This window comes from Corythoichthys intestinalis, chromosome 16 (assembly GCF_030265065.1).
Source record: "Corythoichthys intestinalis isolate RoL2023-P3 chromosome 16, ASM3026506v1, whole genome shotgun sequence".
Lineage (NCBI taxonomy): Eukaryota > Metazoa > Chordata > Actinopteri > Syngnathiformes > Syngnathidae > Corythoichthys > Corythoichthys intestinalis.
In genome coordinates this window covers 51104311-51122354 of record NC_080410.1, presented here as the reverse complement: position 1 = coordinate 51122354, position 18044 = coordinate 51104311, and the positions used below count along the sequence as shown (strand labels likewise).

The 18044-nt window shown below is 41.2% G+C and overlaps 1 protein-coding gene across 2 annotated transcripts in view; it reads right to left on the bottom strand.

Annotated features, from left to right (window-relative positions):
* abca3b (ATP-binding cassette, sub-family A (ABC1), member 3b) overlaps nucleotides 1-16810 on the bottom strand; it is a 70364-nt gene extending 53554 nt beyond the window's left edge. Inside the window, exons 1-4 of one of the 2 annotated variants that reach the window (XM_057817574.1) lie at nucleotides 16504-16810; nucleotides 15649-15730; nucleotides 12063-12309; nucleotides 7041-7168 (exon numbers count right to left, since the gene is read on the bottom strand). In XM_057817574.1, the coding sequence (XP_057673557.1) occupies nucleotides 7041-7168; nucleotides 12063-12309; nucleotides 15649-15702 (429 nt within the window). In that variant the 5' untranslated portion in view covers nucleotides 15703-15730; nucleotides 16504-16810. Of the gene's footprint in view, nucleotides 1-7040; nucleotides 7169-12062; nucleotides 12310-15648; nucleotides 15731-15814; nucleotides 16026-16503 lie in introns of those variants that run through there. The other variant, XM_057817575.1, reaches the window with a different exon arrangement.
* Nucleotides 16811-18044: the final 1234 nt, after the last annotated feature.

Below are 18044 nucleotides of genomic sequence, written 5' to 3'. Positions count from 1 at the left end.
TTTTTTCCTTTCTTTCTCTTTTGTGTTTTCTCATTGCAAGCAAAATAAATGAAGCTACAGTGGTACCTCGACATACAAAGTTAATTCGTTCCAGGACCTTGTTTGTAAGTCGAAATGGTCGTATGTCGAGCAGGATTTTCCCATAAGAATATATTATAATTCCATTAATTCCACAGCCTGAAAACCTACACTAAATTCTAGAGCTGTCCCGACTAGTCGACATAGTTGACGTCATCGATGACGTAAATCCGCCGACGAGCACAACATCCCGTCGACGGTTAATGAAGGGTTAAACAAATATGTGCGTGGAAAGTTCAGAATGTCGGACGTTTGGTATGCCACCGGGGAAAGCGGCACAAAGCCAAAAAAAAAAAAGCACACCAGAGTCCGAAACATTGACTTATTTTCAAAGAAACAAAGGAGGGTACACTGTTGTGTCCTGTCTCTTCAATGCCAAGTTTGGCTGCACGTCGGCCGTGAATGATAACGGCAGGAGATTGTAAGTCCATCTAACTAACTAATGACATGTTTTATTGAAGTTGCTAAGCCTGTCGCGATATGCAATGAGTCAGTTTATCGCATGGTAAATAAAAATGAGGGCGGTCATTTTCACGGCTGCGTTTTATCGCTGCGCGCGCGTGCATTTCTGCGTGCGTGCTGATGGCATATCAGAATCTAGTTCTTTTCTCTCATCAACACGCTGTAGAATTAAAATTCAGACATACAAAATAAGAAAACACATCTATATTAACACTATATACGTTAGCATTGCTACATTGAGGTGAATGGGGAAAAAAGACGACCTACTTTAGCCGGTGTTCTCTATAAAACAGGCAGCCTTCTCCAAAACTTGCAATTAAAAGGTGACACTTCAAACATGAAAAATCGCTGGTTAACAACACTTGCAAAAGGAAAAAAAAATCTATTACTGACACCACATGCAATGACATAAGTAAAGCTTAAAGTGCCTGTGACACGAAAAAGCATGTTTATTTCATAATACACGCGGTATTTTATGCTCCTGAATGATATGGACCGCTTGGATGTGTGTGGAAGCGATCGCTATTTTTATTTAGTTTTTTTGAATCCCGCGCCAGGAAAATGAGTGACTTCCGGCTTCGGTCTTGCATTGAAGAGGAGGGCGCTGTGACGTGTACGGTAGAAGACGTCCTCTTCACTATACAGCGTACTGTTGTGTATGGGGACGAAGGATTCAGCTGATTTTGCGGATTAATATGTTTATTTTTCGCATCACGCCAGCCAAACGGCTGCAGAAAAATCATTCTGTATGAGGGAGAGGCGTATGTGCCTTTTTGGAGTTTCAAAAAGTTCCCATTCACCGTGGATATTTACTGTGGGACCATTGGACTTACGAGGAAGTGAGTAAACATCTTGTTTTGTATCATGTCAAATACGAATACAGCGATTACAAAGTAAACACTACAAACTTCCTTTAAATGAAGGACTACTTACTTTTGATCATTGATAGGCATGTAAAAAGCTGTCCTAATGCTCATTAGCAGCAGCACGTTAGCGGCACAATAACTCCAGCCACCCTCCTCCGGGGAACGAACTGTAAATTGCTCTCCGCCGGGCGGTTTGCCGATCCGCGACGACAATAGACAACCGGGTCGTCATGTCAAATAATCCAGGATAGTTATGTGTGATTTTCCGCTTTGAAGACTTTGAAACATCACTCGGTTCGGGTTAGCATGTCGGCTAGCTGTCACGCCTTCTGGTTTGTTTACATTCTCCGAAGCTGGGGAAGGGAAATGACATATGTTCGATTTAGGTGTCATAAAATACAGTTCGGGAGGTGTGACAGTAAAGGTGAAGTGGACAGTTTTGACCATTATGGAGTAATTTTGCCATATCGTCCTGAATAAATGCATTTTTATTATTTCATATTCCATTCAGCACAAGACTGTTATTTGTCATGACCATGCCATTTATTTGGCAATTGGGGAAAATACTCTGATAAAAAGAATATCCTGTAAAAATATTGAAGTAAAAAGACAGAAACAATGACATTTTGCCGCTCTCTTCGTCGCGTTTTCCTCGTTGTGAATAGTTCCCCCTCGACGGGCTGACTGGTCCATCTCAAGCCATTTATATTGCTATTGGGGAAAAATACTTGGATAAAAAGAATATCCTGTAAAAATATTGGAGTAGAGAGACTGAAACAATGACATTTTGCGGCTTTCTTCGTCGCGTTTTCCTCGTTCTGAATAATTCCCCCTCAATGGGCTGAATAGTAAAATCGATGAGCCCAGTCTACCGCTGACGTCATCCACCTGTTGGGGACGCTAAAGCCCTATAATGGTAGGCGTGGCTAACCGGCAGATTAAAAGGCTAATTTCTCGTCATCTGTGCTTTGCTAAATTGTTGTATATAGTCGAATCGTCTCAAAATATGATTCTAATTCACATAATAATGCCGTTTAAGACTTTTTTTTCTCGTGTCGTATGCTCTTTAAATGAGCGGTTTAGCGAATGTACTTCCGGTGAAGATTTCAAAATAAAAGCATGTCATGTTCGTCATATAAATAATGATTTCTGGAGTTAATCCCACATACTTCAGATTCTACACTAAGAATACCTTTAAAATGACACCCTTTATGAAAATTCTGATTGGCAATGAATAATTATTATAATACTATTATATATATTACTACAGTATACTGTAATATTAATGCTAGGTATTTTTTTAAGAATTGTTTTGAATCATGTTGGAAAGGTGAAGTCAATGTTCTGAATCTGTTTACATTCCATTTTTTCGCACAAGTTAATTCTATCAGCATTTGAACTCATTGTTTATTTGTGATTTATTATTGTTATTTATCTGTTTATTTGTACTTTAATAAAGAATTTGAGTGTTCCAAAATGTTTTTGTGAATTGATAAGCGTCCCAAAAAACATGTCAATGCTAAATTTGTTAAAAAACAAAAATTAAATTATAAGTAGGGCTGTAAAATTGTCGCGTTAACGCGGTAATCAATTTTTTAAATTAATCACGTTAAAATATTTGACGCAATTAACGCACATGTCCCGCTCAGACAGTATTCTGCCTTTTTGGTAAGTTTGACAGCAAGGCTTTTTGTGCTGTCTAACAGCGAACTCTTGTGGTCGCTTTGCGATATGGTTTATTTTTTGTCTTGCCAGTTCAATATGGCTGCACGACGTCTCGGGCTGACGCCTACGTTGTAATGTTGTGCTTATATGATCCTTGGACAAGATTTGTCCGTAAGTATGGTTGTTGGAAAGAACGTACATATTATGTTAGTAAGCGAAATGTTCTGTTTTTTGTATGAGACGCTTTTTGTTTATGTTTAGTGAACCTGTATAGCGTGCTAAGCTAACGTTGTTGCTAATGCAATGCTTGTGTACTTTTTTTTTTTGTAGTTTTATGACGGTCTAAAGAGGACAATGGTTTGAGGCTATTTTATTAATAAATCAGATGAAAAAGGAAGAAGTCTGATTATTAAGGCGTTGTTCACTAGCTGTCTAGCTTTGGAAAAAGTAGACGCTTCGGAGTGAGGACAGCACAGACAGATTTAAATGACAGTAGAGTGAAATGCCCACTACAGTCCTTATGTACCGTATGTTGAATGTACAGTGGGGAGAACAAGTATTTGATACACTGCTAATGGGTATCAAATACTTGTTCTCCCCACTGCATATATCCATCTTGTGTCTTATCTTTCCATTCCAACATTTTACAGAATATATATATAATTTACAGAAAAATATGGCATATTTTATAGATGGTTGGAATTGTGATTAATTGCGATTAATTACGATTAATTAATTTTTAAGCTGTAATTAACTCGATTAAAAATTTTAATGGTTTGACAGCCCTAATTATAAGATTAGTCGACTAATCGTAAAAATAGTCGGCTGACTAATCAGGAGAAAATTAGTCGTTTGGGACAGCCCTACTAAATTCTTAATAAATACTGATGTTACTATTGCAAATATCAATTACAAAAGATCAAAACAAACAAGTTATGAATAAAAACTGGAATATAATAATCGTAAAAATTATAAAAATAATAATGTAACAAACAGGGTTCTAACGTGGCGAATGTGTTTTCGGGTGTACCAGAACGCATCGCGTGGCTAACAGTGTGAGCCTCACTTTCACTTTGTTTACTTACTGCGGGGGACACTAGGCACAAGTTGATGGAATAAATGATAAGAAACCTGATGACGCTGGCGATTTCTTCGGCCATGTTACCATCATAAAAATTGCTACCTTAACTTATAAAGACAGGCGAATGGAGGAGTACCGCCAAGCTAAGGCTGTATTGTTGAGCCATATCACGGATGCGTACCCCAGGCTCATATTTTTCAATCATATCCATCTTATCCGTCTCCATACCTGAACTAATATTGTTGGAACCAATGTTGATTTCTCTCAAAATAAAATCTGCCGTGTGTCCTTCTTGCAGGAAAACAAAGCGACTGCGATGCTGTCATAGATCGTCGTATTCAGAGCATGTCGTCGGATGTAGAAACAAACGGTAAGTCAAATTATACGTCGGATGTCGAAGCGATCGTATGTCGAGGTCCCACTGTATTATTACAAAAGTATTTAGAATTGAAAGCATTTTCTGGGAGAAATTGAGCAACATCTGACAGAATTGCAGAGGTGTCAATACTTTTGTCCAGCACTGTAGCAATGCTAACATTTTACAGTGTTTAAATAGATGTGTTCCCTTATTTTGTATGTTTGAACTTCCATTCTACGGCGTGTTGATGACCAATAAAAATCTGTGAAAGGAATTGGAGTCTCATTTGCCATCAACACGCGCACGCGGCGATAAAACAAAGCGGTGAAAATTACCGCCCTCATTTCTCTTCACCGTGCAATCATAAATTTTAAAACCTGGAAATGAAAATTCAATACTTTTTCAAGACTTTTAAAGGTATTATTTCCCAATTCATAGATTTAAAGAGCATACGACAGGGGAAAAAAAGTCTTAAATGGCATTATTATGTGAATTAGAATCATATTTTGAGACGACTCGACTATATACAAAAATTTAGCAAAACGCAGATGACGAGAAATTAGTCTTTTAATCTGCCGGTTAGCCACACCTACCATTATAGGGCTCTAGCGTCCCCAACAGGTGGATGACGTCAGCGGTAGACTGGGCTCATCGGTTTTACTATTCAGCCCATTGAGGGGGAATTATTCAGAATGAGGAAAATGCGACGAAGAGAGCTGCAAAATGTCATTGTTTCAGTCTCTCTACTCCAATATTTTTACAGGATATTCTTTTTATCCAAGTATTTTTCCCCAATTGCTAAATACATGGCATGGTCATGACAAATTACAGTCTTGGCTAAATGGAATATGAAATAATAAAAATGCATTTATTCAGGACGACATTGCAAAATGACTCCATAATGGTCAAAACTGTCCACTTCACCTTTACTGTCGCACCTCCCGAACGATATTTTATGACACCTAAATCGGACATATGTCATTTCCCTTCCCCGGCTTCGGAGAATGTAAACAAACTAAAAGGCGTGACAGCTAGCCGACATGCTAACCCGAACCGATTGATGTTTCAAAGTCTTCGAAGCGGAAAATCACACATAACTAGCCTGGATTATTTGACATGACGACTGGGTTGTCGATTGTCTTTGCGGATCGGCAAACCGCCCGGCGGAGAGCAATTTACAGTTCGTTCCCCGGAGGAGGGCGGCTGCATTTGTTGTGCAGCTAACGTGCTGCTAATTTGCATGAGGAGAGCTTTTTACATGCCTATCAATGATCAAACGTAAGTAGTCCTTTATTTAAAGAAAGTTTGTAGTGTTTACTTTGTAATAGCTGTATTCATATTTGACATAATACTAAACAAGATGTTTACTCACTTCCTCGTAAGTCCAACGGTCCCACAGTAGTCGGGCTTGTTTTGGCCAATATCCACGGTGAATGGGAACCTTTAGAAACTCCAAAAAGGCGCATACGCCTCTCCCGCATACAGAATGATTTTTCTGCAGCCGTTTGGCTGGCGTGATGCGAAAAATAAACGTATTAATCCGCAAAATCAGCTGAATCCTTCGTCCTCATACACAACAGTACGCTGTATAGTGAAGAGGACGCCTTCTCCCGTACACGTCACAGCGCCCTCTTTCTCAACTTGAGACTGTTGCCGGAAGTCACTCATTTTCATGGCGCGGGATTCAAAAAACGAAATAAATATAGCGATCGCTTCCACACACATCCAAGCGGTCCATATCATTCGGGAGCATAAAATACCGCGTGTATTATCAAATAAACATGCTTTTTCGTGTCACATGCACGTTAATGCTTTTAAGACTTTTTAAGACCCCACGAAATCCTGTGAAAAAGCACCAAAAACAGAAAAAAAATGGCAAACCTGAGGGGAAAAAAAATAAAAAAGAAATAAGAAAATAAAAATCAAAACAAGATTAAAAACTAAGATTCGAAATAAATTTTGCTGCTTCGAATATTCGTTTAATTAAAGTGGTCTTGTAATGGTTTGTTTTGAAAGTGTTTCCATTTAGCTTTATTGATTAGGGTGGATACACTGCCCTCTAGTCTGCCTCATTTCACATGGCTTAATACAGCTGCTCCCTTTTTTATGCATTGGTAATTTAGTTTATAGGTATAACAAACAAGCTGTTTTTTGTGGGAATATGTGTGTGAACCATTTGTTAAGAGCATTGAAAAAAAAGTTAGCATTTTATTTCATTTAAGCTAATGGACTTTTGCTATGAATGTTAGCCAATTGTTCGTTTGAGGCTCAGCTCAGATATTTTAATTTTTTATGTTCCTTATCCAATTACTCGATTATTCGAACTAACTAGTTCATCAATTAATCGACTACTAAAGTAATCGATAGCTGCAGCCCTAGCTAGATGTCCAATCCATTTGGAGTGGGAGGTGCAAATATTGGAATGGATTGGTCGTCATCAGTGGATACATTTTTAAAACCTAATCTTTTTTTCATGATTTTTCTGAAAACGGCCCTGGGAGAAGAACGTGTGCATGTGTGGTCTTTCTACCTGAAGAGGTAAAGGCTGGTCATTGTGACAACAGGGCTTCTGGAAGACCACGGCGGCAAGCAGCTTTCCAGACAGCGGGTCATTCCTCACGTATTCCTCAAAGTCGTTCTCCGACTCAAAGCCGTGCACTGGAAAAGATCAGACGATCAAAGTGGTATCACCGTGCCATAATCTGTTTTCTTCTACTATTTGCTCAAATTTCTCAAGTGGAATTTAGATTTTGCTTATCGTGCAAACGTGCAGCTATTCGGAGTGCGGCGGGGGGTTAAATCTGGGTCAGAGCCGAGCCGCTGAATAAACAGGCCCATTGAGACATAGAAAGACGGCAAGAAGGAGCAGCTGCACGGCGCGCTTCAGCCTGAGAGGAATACTAAAAGGCACTTTCTGTGAAGAAATCATATGTATACTGCTTATATTCTTTTCCTTACAGTCACATAATATTGAGCTGTTTATTTTCACTTTATCGGCAGTCCGGCTAAAATTTTGTTTTAATTATAAATGACATTTGCAGTGATATAAAAAAAAATCATCTGAACCTTTTGGAATTTCTCACATTGCTGCATGAAATCACCATTAAATGTGAGCTGATCTTTGTCAAAATCACACAGATGGAAAAAACAGCGTCTGCTTCAACTAAAACCACCCAAACATTTATAGGTTGTCATATTTTAATGAGGACAGTATGCAATGACAGAAGGGGGAAAATAAGTAAGTGAACCATCACAGTTTATATTTTGTGTGTGTGAGAACACTAAATGAGCAAGAATGAATGTTGAATGTTGCTCATTCAGTGAATGCTCAATGAAGCCGGCAGCACCATTGACTTCGCTACCCAGAACCCATTGCGACCTAAACAACAATTGCGACTTACATTGAAATGAACTTTTTAATACAGGTAGTCCCCAGGTTACGAACGAGTTCCATTTTTTACACCGCATAAGTCAGAATTAGCCTTTAAGTACCCCTTAATACCTTCAAATCTCAAAATAACTATCCAAAAACATGTATCATACTTCATTGTACTGTCCTCAACAAGACATTGGTGCTAAACCCTAGCCAGAAAGTGAGCTACAGTGGGGCAAATAAGTATTTAGTCAACCACTAATTGTGCAAGTTCTCCCACTTGAAAATATTAGAGAGGCCTGTAAATTGTCAACGTGGGTAAACCTCAACCATGAGAGACAGAATGTGAAAAAAAAAACAGAAAATCACATTGTTTGATTTTTAAAGAATTTATTTGCAAATCATGGTGGAAAATAAGTATCTGGTCAACACCAAAAGTTCATCTAGATACTTTGTTATGTACCCTTTGTTGGCAATTTTCTGTAACTCTTCACAAGCTTTTCACACACTGTTGCTAGTATTTTGGCCCATTCCTCCATGCAGATCTCCTCTAGAGCAGTGATGTTTTGGGGCTGTCGTTGGGCAACACGGACTTTCAACTCCCTCCACAGATTTTCTATGGGGTTGAGATTTGGAGACTGGCTAGGCCACTCCAGGACCTTGAAATGCTTCTTACAAAGCCACTCCTTTGTTGCCCTGGCTGTGTTTTTGAGATCCTTGTCATGCTGAAAGACCCAGCCACGTCTCATCTTCAATGCCCTTGCTGACTGAAGGAGATTTTCACTCAAAATCTCTCAATACATGGCCCCATTCATTCTTTCCTTTACACAGATCAGTCGTCCCTTTGCAGAAAAACAGCCCCAAAGCATGATGTTTCCAACCCCATGCTTCACAGTGGGTATGGTGTTCTTCGGACGCAATTCAGTATTCTTTCTCCTCCAAACACGTGAACCTGTGTTTCTACCAAAAAGTTCTATTTTGGTTTCATCTGACCATAACACATTCTCCCAGTCCTCTTCTAGATCATCCAAATGCTCGGGCCTGGAAGTCTACTGGCTTCAGCAGTGGGACACGTCTGGCAGTGCGGGATTTGAGTCCATTGTGTTACTGATAGTAGCCTTTGTTACTGTGGTCCCAGCTCTCTGTAGGTCATTCACTGGGTGTGGTTCTGGGATTTTTGCTCACCGTTCTTGCTATCATTTTGACACCACGGGATGAGATCTTGCATGGAGCCCCAGATCGAGGGTTTGTCAGTGGTCTTGTATGTCTTCCATTTTCTAATAATTGCTCCCACAGTTGATTTCTTTCACCAAGTGTTTTACCTATCGAAGATTCAGTCTTCCCAGCCTGGTGCAGGTCTACAATTTTGTCTCTGGTGTCCTTCGACAGCTCTTTGGTCTTGGTCATAGTGGAGTTTGGAGTGTGACTGAGGTTGTGGACAGGTGTCTTTTATACCGATAATGAGTTAAAACAGGTGCCATTTATACAGGTAACGAGTGGAGCCTCGTTAGAAGAAGTTAGACCTCTTTGACAGCCAGAAATCTTGCTTGTTTGTAGGTGACCAAATACTTATTTTCCGCTCTAATTTGGAAATAAATTCTTTAAAAATCAAACAATGTGATTTTCTGTTTTGTTTTTTTCACATTCTGTCTCTCGTGGTTGAGGTTTACCTATGTTGACGACTACAGGCCTCTCTAATCTTTTCAAGTAGGAAAACATGCACAATTGGTGGTTGACTAAATACTTATTTGCCCCACTGTATAAGTGGCACAAACCGGCCAAACTGTGGGGAAAAAAAACGGCGACTTGTAGTCCTAAAAATATGGTTTGTCAAAATGTTGACGATCACTACCATCAATTATGCATTGTTTCATTCCATGACGGTGCAAGCACAGTAAGAAAGCCTCTTTCTCAACAGCGCAAGTCCTGGCGAGTCCCAAATCAGATTTGAGATTACACAACGTGGCATTTTGCAATAAGCCGTGATAAAAACAAAAGAAAACATCATGAGTTACAAAAGCACCCGTGTGACATTTGAAATATCGTTTGAAGCGTGCTGTCCTTGCTATTGTGGAAAAGATGTCTTAATTATTCATGAGGGAGATCTCGCCCACTGCGGCTAATTGTCTGTCGGCGTTCGTGTGTATTAGGACAGGTGTGAAATGAGAGCAGGGTGTGTCTTGACTGTCGCTCGAGTGACCTAGTTTCCAGATGAACCAGTATTGCTAGTTTTGACTAGGGGCGGATACCTATAACCAGAGTGTCACAGTACTGTGATACAATAACGATGGATACACAGCTCGGGAAAGCAATTGATGATACAAGTATTAAAGAGAAAAACAAGCTATTTCTAAATTTACTTTTGTGTCAGAAAAATCTTCCTCACAGACAAGATTCATTTGCCCCCTTTCAGTAGAAAGGAAGTGGACATCTCGTGCCGCTAATGGGAGCCACTGATTTAACTTAATGACACTATTCTAGTGGAAAATGTTGGTATAGTGCAGCAGTTCTTAACCTTTTAAAAGGCCGGCTTTTTAAAACGATTGACCTATGTAGTGTCTGACTACCGGCGCACACCTGAGCAATTTTGACTCCACCCAACCGTCGTCACCCGACTCGACCATCATGACTCGACCCTACCCGACCGTCGTTACCCGAGCGTGGTGACTCTACTCGAGCGTGGTAACTCGACCCAACCATCATGACCCGACCGTGGTGACTCAACTGTGGTGACTTGACTTGACTCGACCCGACCGTGGTAACTCGACTCGACCCAAACGTGTTGACTCGGCCCGAGAGTCGCGACTCGACTCGGCCCGAGAGTCGCGACTCGACTCGACCGTGTTGACTCGACCCGGGTGTCGTGACTCGACTCGACGGTCGTGACTCGAATTGACGGTCATGACTCGGCCCGAGTGTGGTGACTCGACTCGGTACGAGCGTGGTGACTCGACTTCAGCGTGATGACTCGCCCCGACCCAACAGTGTTGACTCGACCCGAGCGTCGTGATTCGACTCGACCAGAGCGTCGTGACTCGACTCAATGGTCGTGACTCCACTCGATGATCATGACTTGGCCTGAGCGTCGTGACTCGGCCCGAGCGTCATGACTCGACTCGGGCCGACCGTTGTGACCCGACCGTGTTGACTCGACCCGAGTGTCGTGACTCGACTCGACAGTCGTGACTCAACTCGGCCGGAGCGTGGTGACTCGACCGTGGTAACTCGACTCGAGCGTGGTTACTCAACTCGACCTGAGCGTCGTGACCCGACTCGATGGTCGTGACTCGGCCCGAGCGTGGTGACTCGACTCGACCCGAGCGTGGTGACTCGACTCAACCCGAGCGTGGTGACTCGACTCGATCCGAGCATGGTGACTCGACTCGACGGTCGTGACTCGACGGTCGTGACTCGACTTGATATAACCTAACAGCGTAGACCATGGGTGTCCAAACCTGTCCTCAAGGGCCGCTGTGGGTCCTGGTTTTTGTTCCTACCAATCGAGCACAGACAGTTTAAACAATGAGGTTTGTGCTAAAACAAGCAGCACCTGACTGCTATCAACTGATTACCCTTGTGAGACACCAGATTGGTGAAAGGTTGTCCTCATGATGGGTTTGAACAAAAACCCGCACCCACTGCGGCCCTAAGTGGAAAAGTTTGGACACCACTGGCGTAGGCCCTACGCCATCATTGCGCATTCGGAGTTCTGCGTCAAGGGAACGCGTTGCTCTGTAATTTACCGCCATGCCACTAGAGGGGTGTGGCTTTGTCTTTGTACGGTTTTGGCAGGACTCTTGTAGAATATTCCTCCGGTCATTGACAGCGATGGCAAGGGAATGTGTGTATTTGCAGCTGCAGCTAATCAATATTGAACAACAAATGTTGTGAATACAAAAGTTAAAGCGTAGGTGACACAGAAGACGTTTTTCAAATGCAATTGCTGAACCGAAAACAACGTTCTGAGCGGACCAATCACAGTCCTTCGATGGATGCACGTCGAAGTGACGTGTAGTCAGGATTTTTGGGAGGTGCACGTCAGGCTACGGCGTACGATCGTACATCGAGTCTGCGTTAACGGCATAGGTCCGCAGTCACCGCGACACAGAAGCATAAATCAGCCTTTACTTGTGACTCGGATCATAGTGACTTGTGCATTTGTCTGCAACTTGCGCTCACCTGAGGGTAAAGCCAGGTTAAGCCGCACATCCTCCGCCACCCGTCGCACGGCGGTGGAGTTGGCGGGCACGTAGGCCAACTGCATGTGCCTGAGGAAACTTCGGGGCAAGGCGTTGAGCGAGAAGCTCTCGTAGACGGTGGCGTTGGGGAAGTCCTTGAAAGGCACTTTCTGGCGCAGTGCGATCAGGATGCCGGAGAACAGCAGAGGCAAGATGATCTCCACCAGCGTGACCAGGATTTGACGTTTCTGGAGAGGGAACCGAATCGGTGGCCGTGAGTCACGGGTTAGCGGTCACCGGATCGCAGAAATCATAACAGGAAGTGCAGTCCAGGTTTAAGAGGAAGTTGCTGCATTAGTTTTGTTTCATTTTGAGATAATTGCGGTGGTGTTTCGAGACAAATGTCCCAAAATTGATGTCAATTTCCAATTCCCCAATCATTTGGAAGGCTGGATAAGAGTGTTAAGAGTGAAAAGCACCAATTAAAGACATTTTTGTTCATCATGAGAGAAGAGAGAGAACAAAGGCCCAAAATGAAAAGATAGAACGCGTTTTTGGGAGGATGGGCAGATCCTCCCTCACTAATAGAAACAACCTGAAACCACTTTGTAGTACACCTAATTGGGTTCTTGTGATGACCGGACACACAATGACTTCTCAGTGCAAAGTTAATGTATTCATGTGATTCCACTTCGGAACAATTTTAATTTTTCCCTCTTTGCATTACATACATAGTTCCTTTGCCTTTTACATACAACAACGTGTTGTGGGTTTGGCGAAAGCGACATCCCCCTCCACTGCACGTTTAGAGAAGAGGCAAGCCATTTGTTTGTTAATACATGCAGTTTCAGCAATACAGATGAGGCGCTTTAACATGCAAACTGAGTTTGTCAGGCAAGCGGCGCTGAGATTCGCTGTTTTTCCAGAGTGCGGCTACGGGGGGTTCAAGATAAAATTTGATGGCGCAACAAGCGTCGACGTGGCAATAAAGCACACTGGCGGCGTATCGGAATATGCGCCGCGTTGTGCAAACTTTAGCCGATATTGGAGAGCGACCATTCAGTCGAGCACAAAGATGTGCAAACAGCCATTTTGAGGCAAGCGGAAATTCATTCTTTACATGTGAGCCAAAAAGAGCACATCTTAGGTAGACACCATTATTCAGTGCCCTCCATAATTATTGGCACCCCTGAAAAAGATGTTTTTTAGCTTCTAATATTTATTTTTTTTAATTCAAATAATATGGGACCTTAATGGAAAAAAAATCCAACCATCAATACAAGTGCATTCATTAAGTGGGGAAAAAAATCCCACATAAAGAAATAATTATTTGACATCAAATAATGTGTGTCACAATTATTAGCACCCCTGGTGTTAATAATTTGTACAGCCCCCTTTTGCCAACAAAACAAGATCAGGGGACTGAGATGGCCATGGGAGGAGCTTGATTTTGTGTCTGGTGAACCATTTCTGTGTAGATTTGGCCATATGTTTAGGGTCACTGTATTGCTGAAAGACCCAGTGAACACCCATCTTCAGCTTTTGGGCAGAGGGCAACAGATTTTGATTTAAAATGTCCTGGTATTTCAAAGCATTCATGATGCCATGCATCCTAACAAGGTTCCCAGGGCCTTTAGAAGCGAAACAGCATCACTGACCCACCCCCATACTTCACAGTGGGTATGAGGTGCTTTTCAGCATGCGCATCTTTCGTGTCACGCCAGACCCACTTAGAGTGTTTGCTGCCAAAAAGCTCAATCTTGGTCTCATCTGACCAAAACACACGGTCCCAGACTTCAACTGTTGAACCAGTTGAAGCACCTCATACCCACTGTGAAGTATGGGGGTGGGTCAGTGATGCTGTTTCGCTTCCAAAGGCCCTGGGAACCTTTTTAGGGTGCATGGCATCATGAATGCTTTGAAATACTAGGACATTTTCAATCAAAATCTGTTGCCCGAAAGCTGAAGATGGGTCGTCACTGGGTCTTTCAGCAAGACAATGACCCGAAACATATGGCCAAATCTACACAGAAATGGTTCACCAGACACAAAATCAAGCTCCTCCCATAGCCATCACAGTCCCCAGACCTTGTTTTGTTGGCAAAAGGGGGTTGTACAAAGTATTAACACCAGGGGTGCTAATAATTGTGATACACATTATATGATGTCAAATCATTTTTTCTTTATGTGGGATTTTTTCCCCACTGAGTAAATGCACTTGTATTGAAGGTTGGATTTTTCTCTTTTTTTCCATTAAGGTCCCATATTATTTGAATTAAAAAAATATATATTAGAAGCTAAAAAACACATCTTAACCAGGGGTGCCAATAATTATCATTATATATATATATTTTATAAGATCTAAAAGTTTTTGGCGTGAAAGCAGTGAATTAGTCTTTTTTTAGCCACATTTGAGATGCAATTGTTGGCAGTTTTCAACAATGTACATCGAAAATAAAGACATTGATTGACTGAAAATGGTTCAATATGACAGGAAATGTATTGTTTTCTCATCTATATGTATAATTGCTCTTTACCTAAAAAAAAAACAAAAAAACTGTTTTATCCGATTACTCGATAGAATTTTCAGTCGATTACTCAATTACTAAAATACTCGATAGCTGCAGCCCTGCTGTAGAGTGATGAGGGTGTAAAATAAACACATAATAAAGCTAAGTGTCAGTTTTAGCTCTGTAGTCATTGCTGAATAAAACACCTAGTAGCACTGGTGCCTCATGTGCTCTAATAATGCAGGTAACATACATACATTTTGAACACTGCAAAAACTATTAGGACTTACAATTTAGACTGATTTAAAACTTAATTAGAACTTAAAAATAGCTCAACACAAGTGGAAATTCAACTGAAACACGTGGGAAAAACACCCGACTTTTAAGTGATGCGTGTTATCTAGCATAATGGCATTTTAGGTTTAGAGTACGATTTGATTTTAATTAATCTTTTTTATTGTAGTCATATCTGAGATGCAATTGTTGGCTGTTTTCAACAATGTACATCGAAAATAAAGACATTGATAGTTTGAAAAGGGTTCAATATTAGGTGAAATGTTTTGTTTTCTCATGTATATTTATAATTGGTTTTTACCTAAAATATTTTTTTTACGATTACTCGATTAACCGATAGAATTTTCAGTCGATTACTCGATTCCTAAAATATTCGATAGCTGCAGCCCTAGCACTCTCTATTATTAGTAGTGATGTGGCTGCGTTTGGAATTTCGAGCCCTGAACTGCTCTCTGAAGAATCATTTCAATAAGAACAGGAAAAACGACTAGAAGATCTGAACTTTTTGGGGGGGAAATCAGAGGCACTTTGAATTGTGTCAAATGGATTCAAAAGCGACTGATTATATTGAAACACAGCCATATCTCCAGTTATAAAAAGGCATGCACCCAATTTTCTTTTTTTTTTTTGTATTTACTTTAATGTATAATGGTAAATGCAAAAAGTGTGGTATTATCAGCATTCAAATAGCTAACAGTAGCAGCAGAAACCACCATTTGTAAGCCAGTTGACGTCCTACGTGGCCTGAAAACATCATTTCACTGATACCTTCCTCTAACTTACCTGGTGAAGGTAGTTTTTCCATACCAAGAGTCCAAACTGCCGCGCAATAGCCATATTCGATACTTTACTGTCTGCAGTCAGGCTAGTAAAAAAGAAAAAAAAGAGTAATGATTAATTACACATCACGTGATTAGCACCAATAAAACGCAGTTTAATAAAACTGTACCCAAATAAGTTTTCCCATCTGTTTGTTTAGCGAAAAACGAAAGCGACAAACCAACGACTTTGTTTTTTGTTACATTACAACAGTTATTTACTTTCATTATCTCGTACCTACACACTTAAGTACAAAAACTGTATCGTTTGCAAAATACGTGTTTTTTTTTTTTTTTTAAATTATTCTCGAAAACATTCCACAAAACGTCAACGTTTCCTTGTTGCCACAAGACCCGCCTTTTTTCCTCCCCGATTGGTCCACTGAGGTTTAGCCACGCTCCTGATTGGACAACAACCAATCCTTTCCTAAATTCTATCATTTCCCTTCGTTAACGTATAAGATTCAACAAAAGCTCTTAACACTTATGTACAGCCATCATATTAGTTTGCTGATAAATATCGGCATTGTTAGAATTTTCAGGAAATAAAGAGAAACGATTTTAGAAGCGAACAGTTTCCTTGTCCCGCCTTTGTCCTCTCTGATTGGCGCGGCGCGGCCTTTAAATCCTCTCGATTGGACCGCAAACCTGCTCGTTAATCCCTCAGTCTTCCTGATAAAAGATGGAGCTGAGGGTCGGTTTTAATAAATTCACCGAATTACGTAGCGTCTCGGGTATACATGTCCCTTTGTCTCGTAAAACGAATTCATCTACCTTGAATAGAAATAGTGTTTTTTTTTTGAGTAAAAGGTGAAATTACCCTAAAGTCGTTGTCTTTCGGCAGGTGCACTTCACAAGGTTGAGGTCCCTTTTCCTCCGGTCACTTGACGTCTTAATTTAAGAAGCATTAAACCATCAGTGCGGGCTTTTTTGCCCTCCTTCTTCCTTGTAACCGAAGCGCAGGCGCTAGCATACGCATTGGCACATTCCCCCAAGCCAGCTAGCCAGCCAACGCCGGGTTTGGCTCGCCCTCTGCTAGGGAGGAGATGACGGCGCACTAGCTCCACTGAGGCGGCGGGCTCGCGGATACATCGTGAAATTGCAGGCGAATAGTCAACAAAACCTACCACGTGACCGTCGGGAGAAGCAAGGTCACGTGACTCGAGCGCTACGGATTGGTCGGTTTATGACGAAGTCGGACCACTTCGGCTCGTTTCGATTTACGTACACCTTTGGGGTTACGTCACCCTCAAAGGAAAGGATACGCGTCGTCGAAACTGAACCCCAACCCGCCCAAAGAAAATTAATTGTACAGGGTAGCAAAAAAATTGTACTTAATATAGCGTTACTTCAAAAAAATTACTCAAGTTATTCAAAAAAATCACTCAAGTCGCCTCCAAGTAAAAAATGCATTCGGCGAAAAAAAAATACTCAATTAATAATCTCAATTAATAAAAGATCTTGCATGGAGCCCCAGATCGAGGGAGATTATCAGTGTGCTCCCACAGTTGATTTCTTTACACCAAGCGTTTTACCTATTGCAGATTCAGTCTCTCTGGTGTCCTTCGACAGCTCTTATGTCTTGGCCATAATGGAGTTTGGAGTGTTACTGACTGAGGTTGTGGACAGGTGTCTTTTATACCGATGAGTTAAAACAGGTGCCATTAATACAGGTAACGAGTGGAGCCTCGTTAGAAGTTAGACCTCTTTGACAGCCAGAAATCTTGCTTGTTTGTAGGTGACCAAATACTTATTTTCCACTCTAATTTGGAAATAAATTCTTTAAAAATCAAACAATATGATTTTCTGTTTTTTTCCACATTCTGTCTCTCATGGTTGAGGTTTACCCATGTTGACAATTACAGGCCTCTCTAATCTTTTCAAGTAGGAGAACTTGCACAATTGGTGATTGACTAAATACTTATTTGCCCCACTGTATATACGTATATATGTATTGGCACATGTTCCCCAACAAAATATTTACTGCATATGAAACGTGAATGGCTTCACCTTGCTAACATTTAATTGTTTTTTTTGGACGTCCGCACCAGTTGATCCATTCTTCACATTTTTGCTCCGTGTTTTTGGTTTCGGGAAACGTATGACGAAACATTCTTCATATGTCGTAATGTCTAGTCGTTTCTACAAGTCCCCTAGCAGCAGTGTTTGATCAGCATGTTCTTTTTTGAAAGATTACGGGAGAAAAGAAGCAGAAATAATATGGATTGTATGTGAGGGCGTGTCTATAACGAACCATTTCCGCGTTACGATGGCGATGTCACGGTAAGCTATTGCATTGTTTGTATTCTTTGTTGAGGAGACGTTTAGGGATGTCCTCGATCCAATCACGGGATTGGAAAC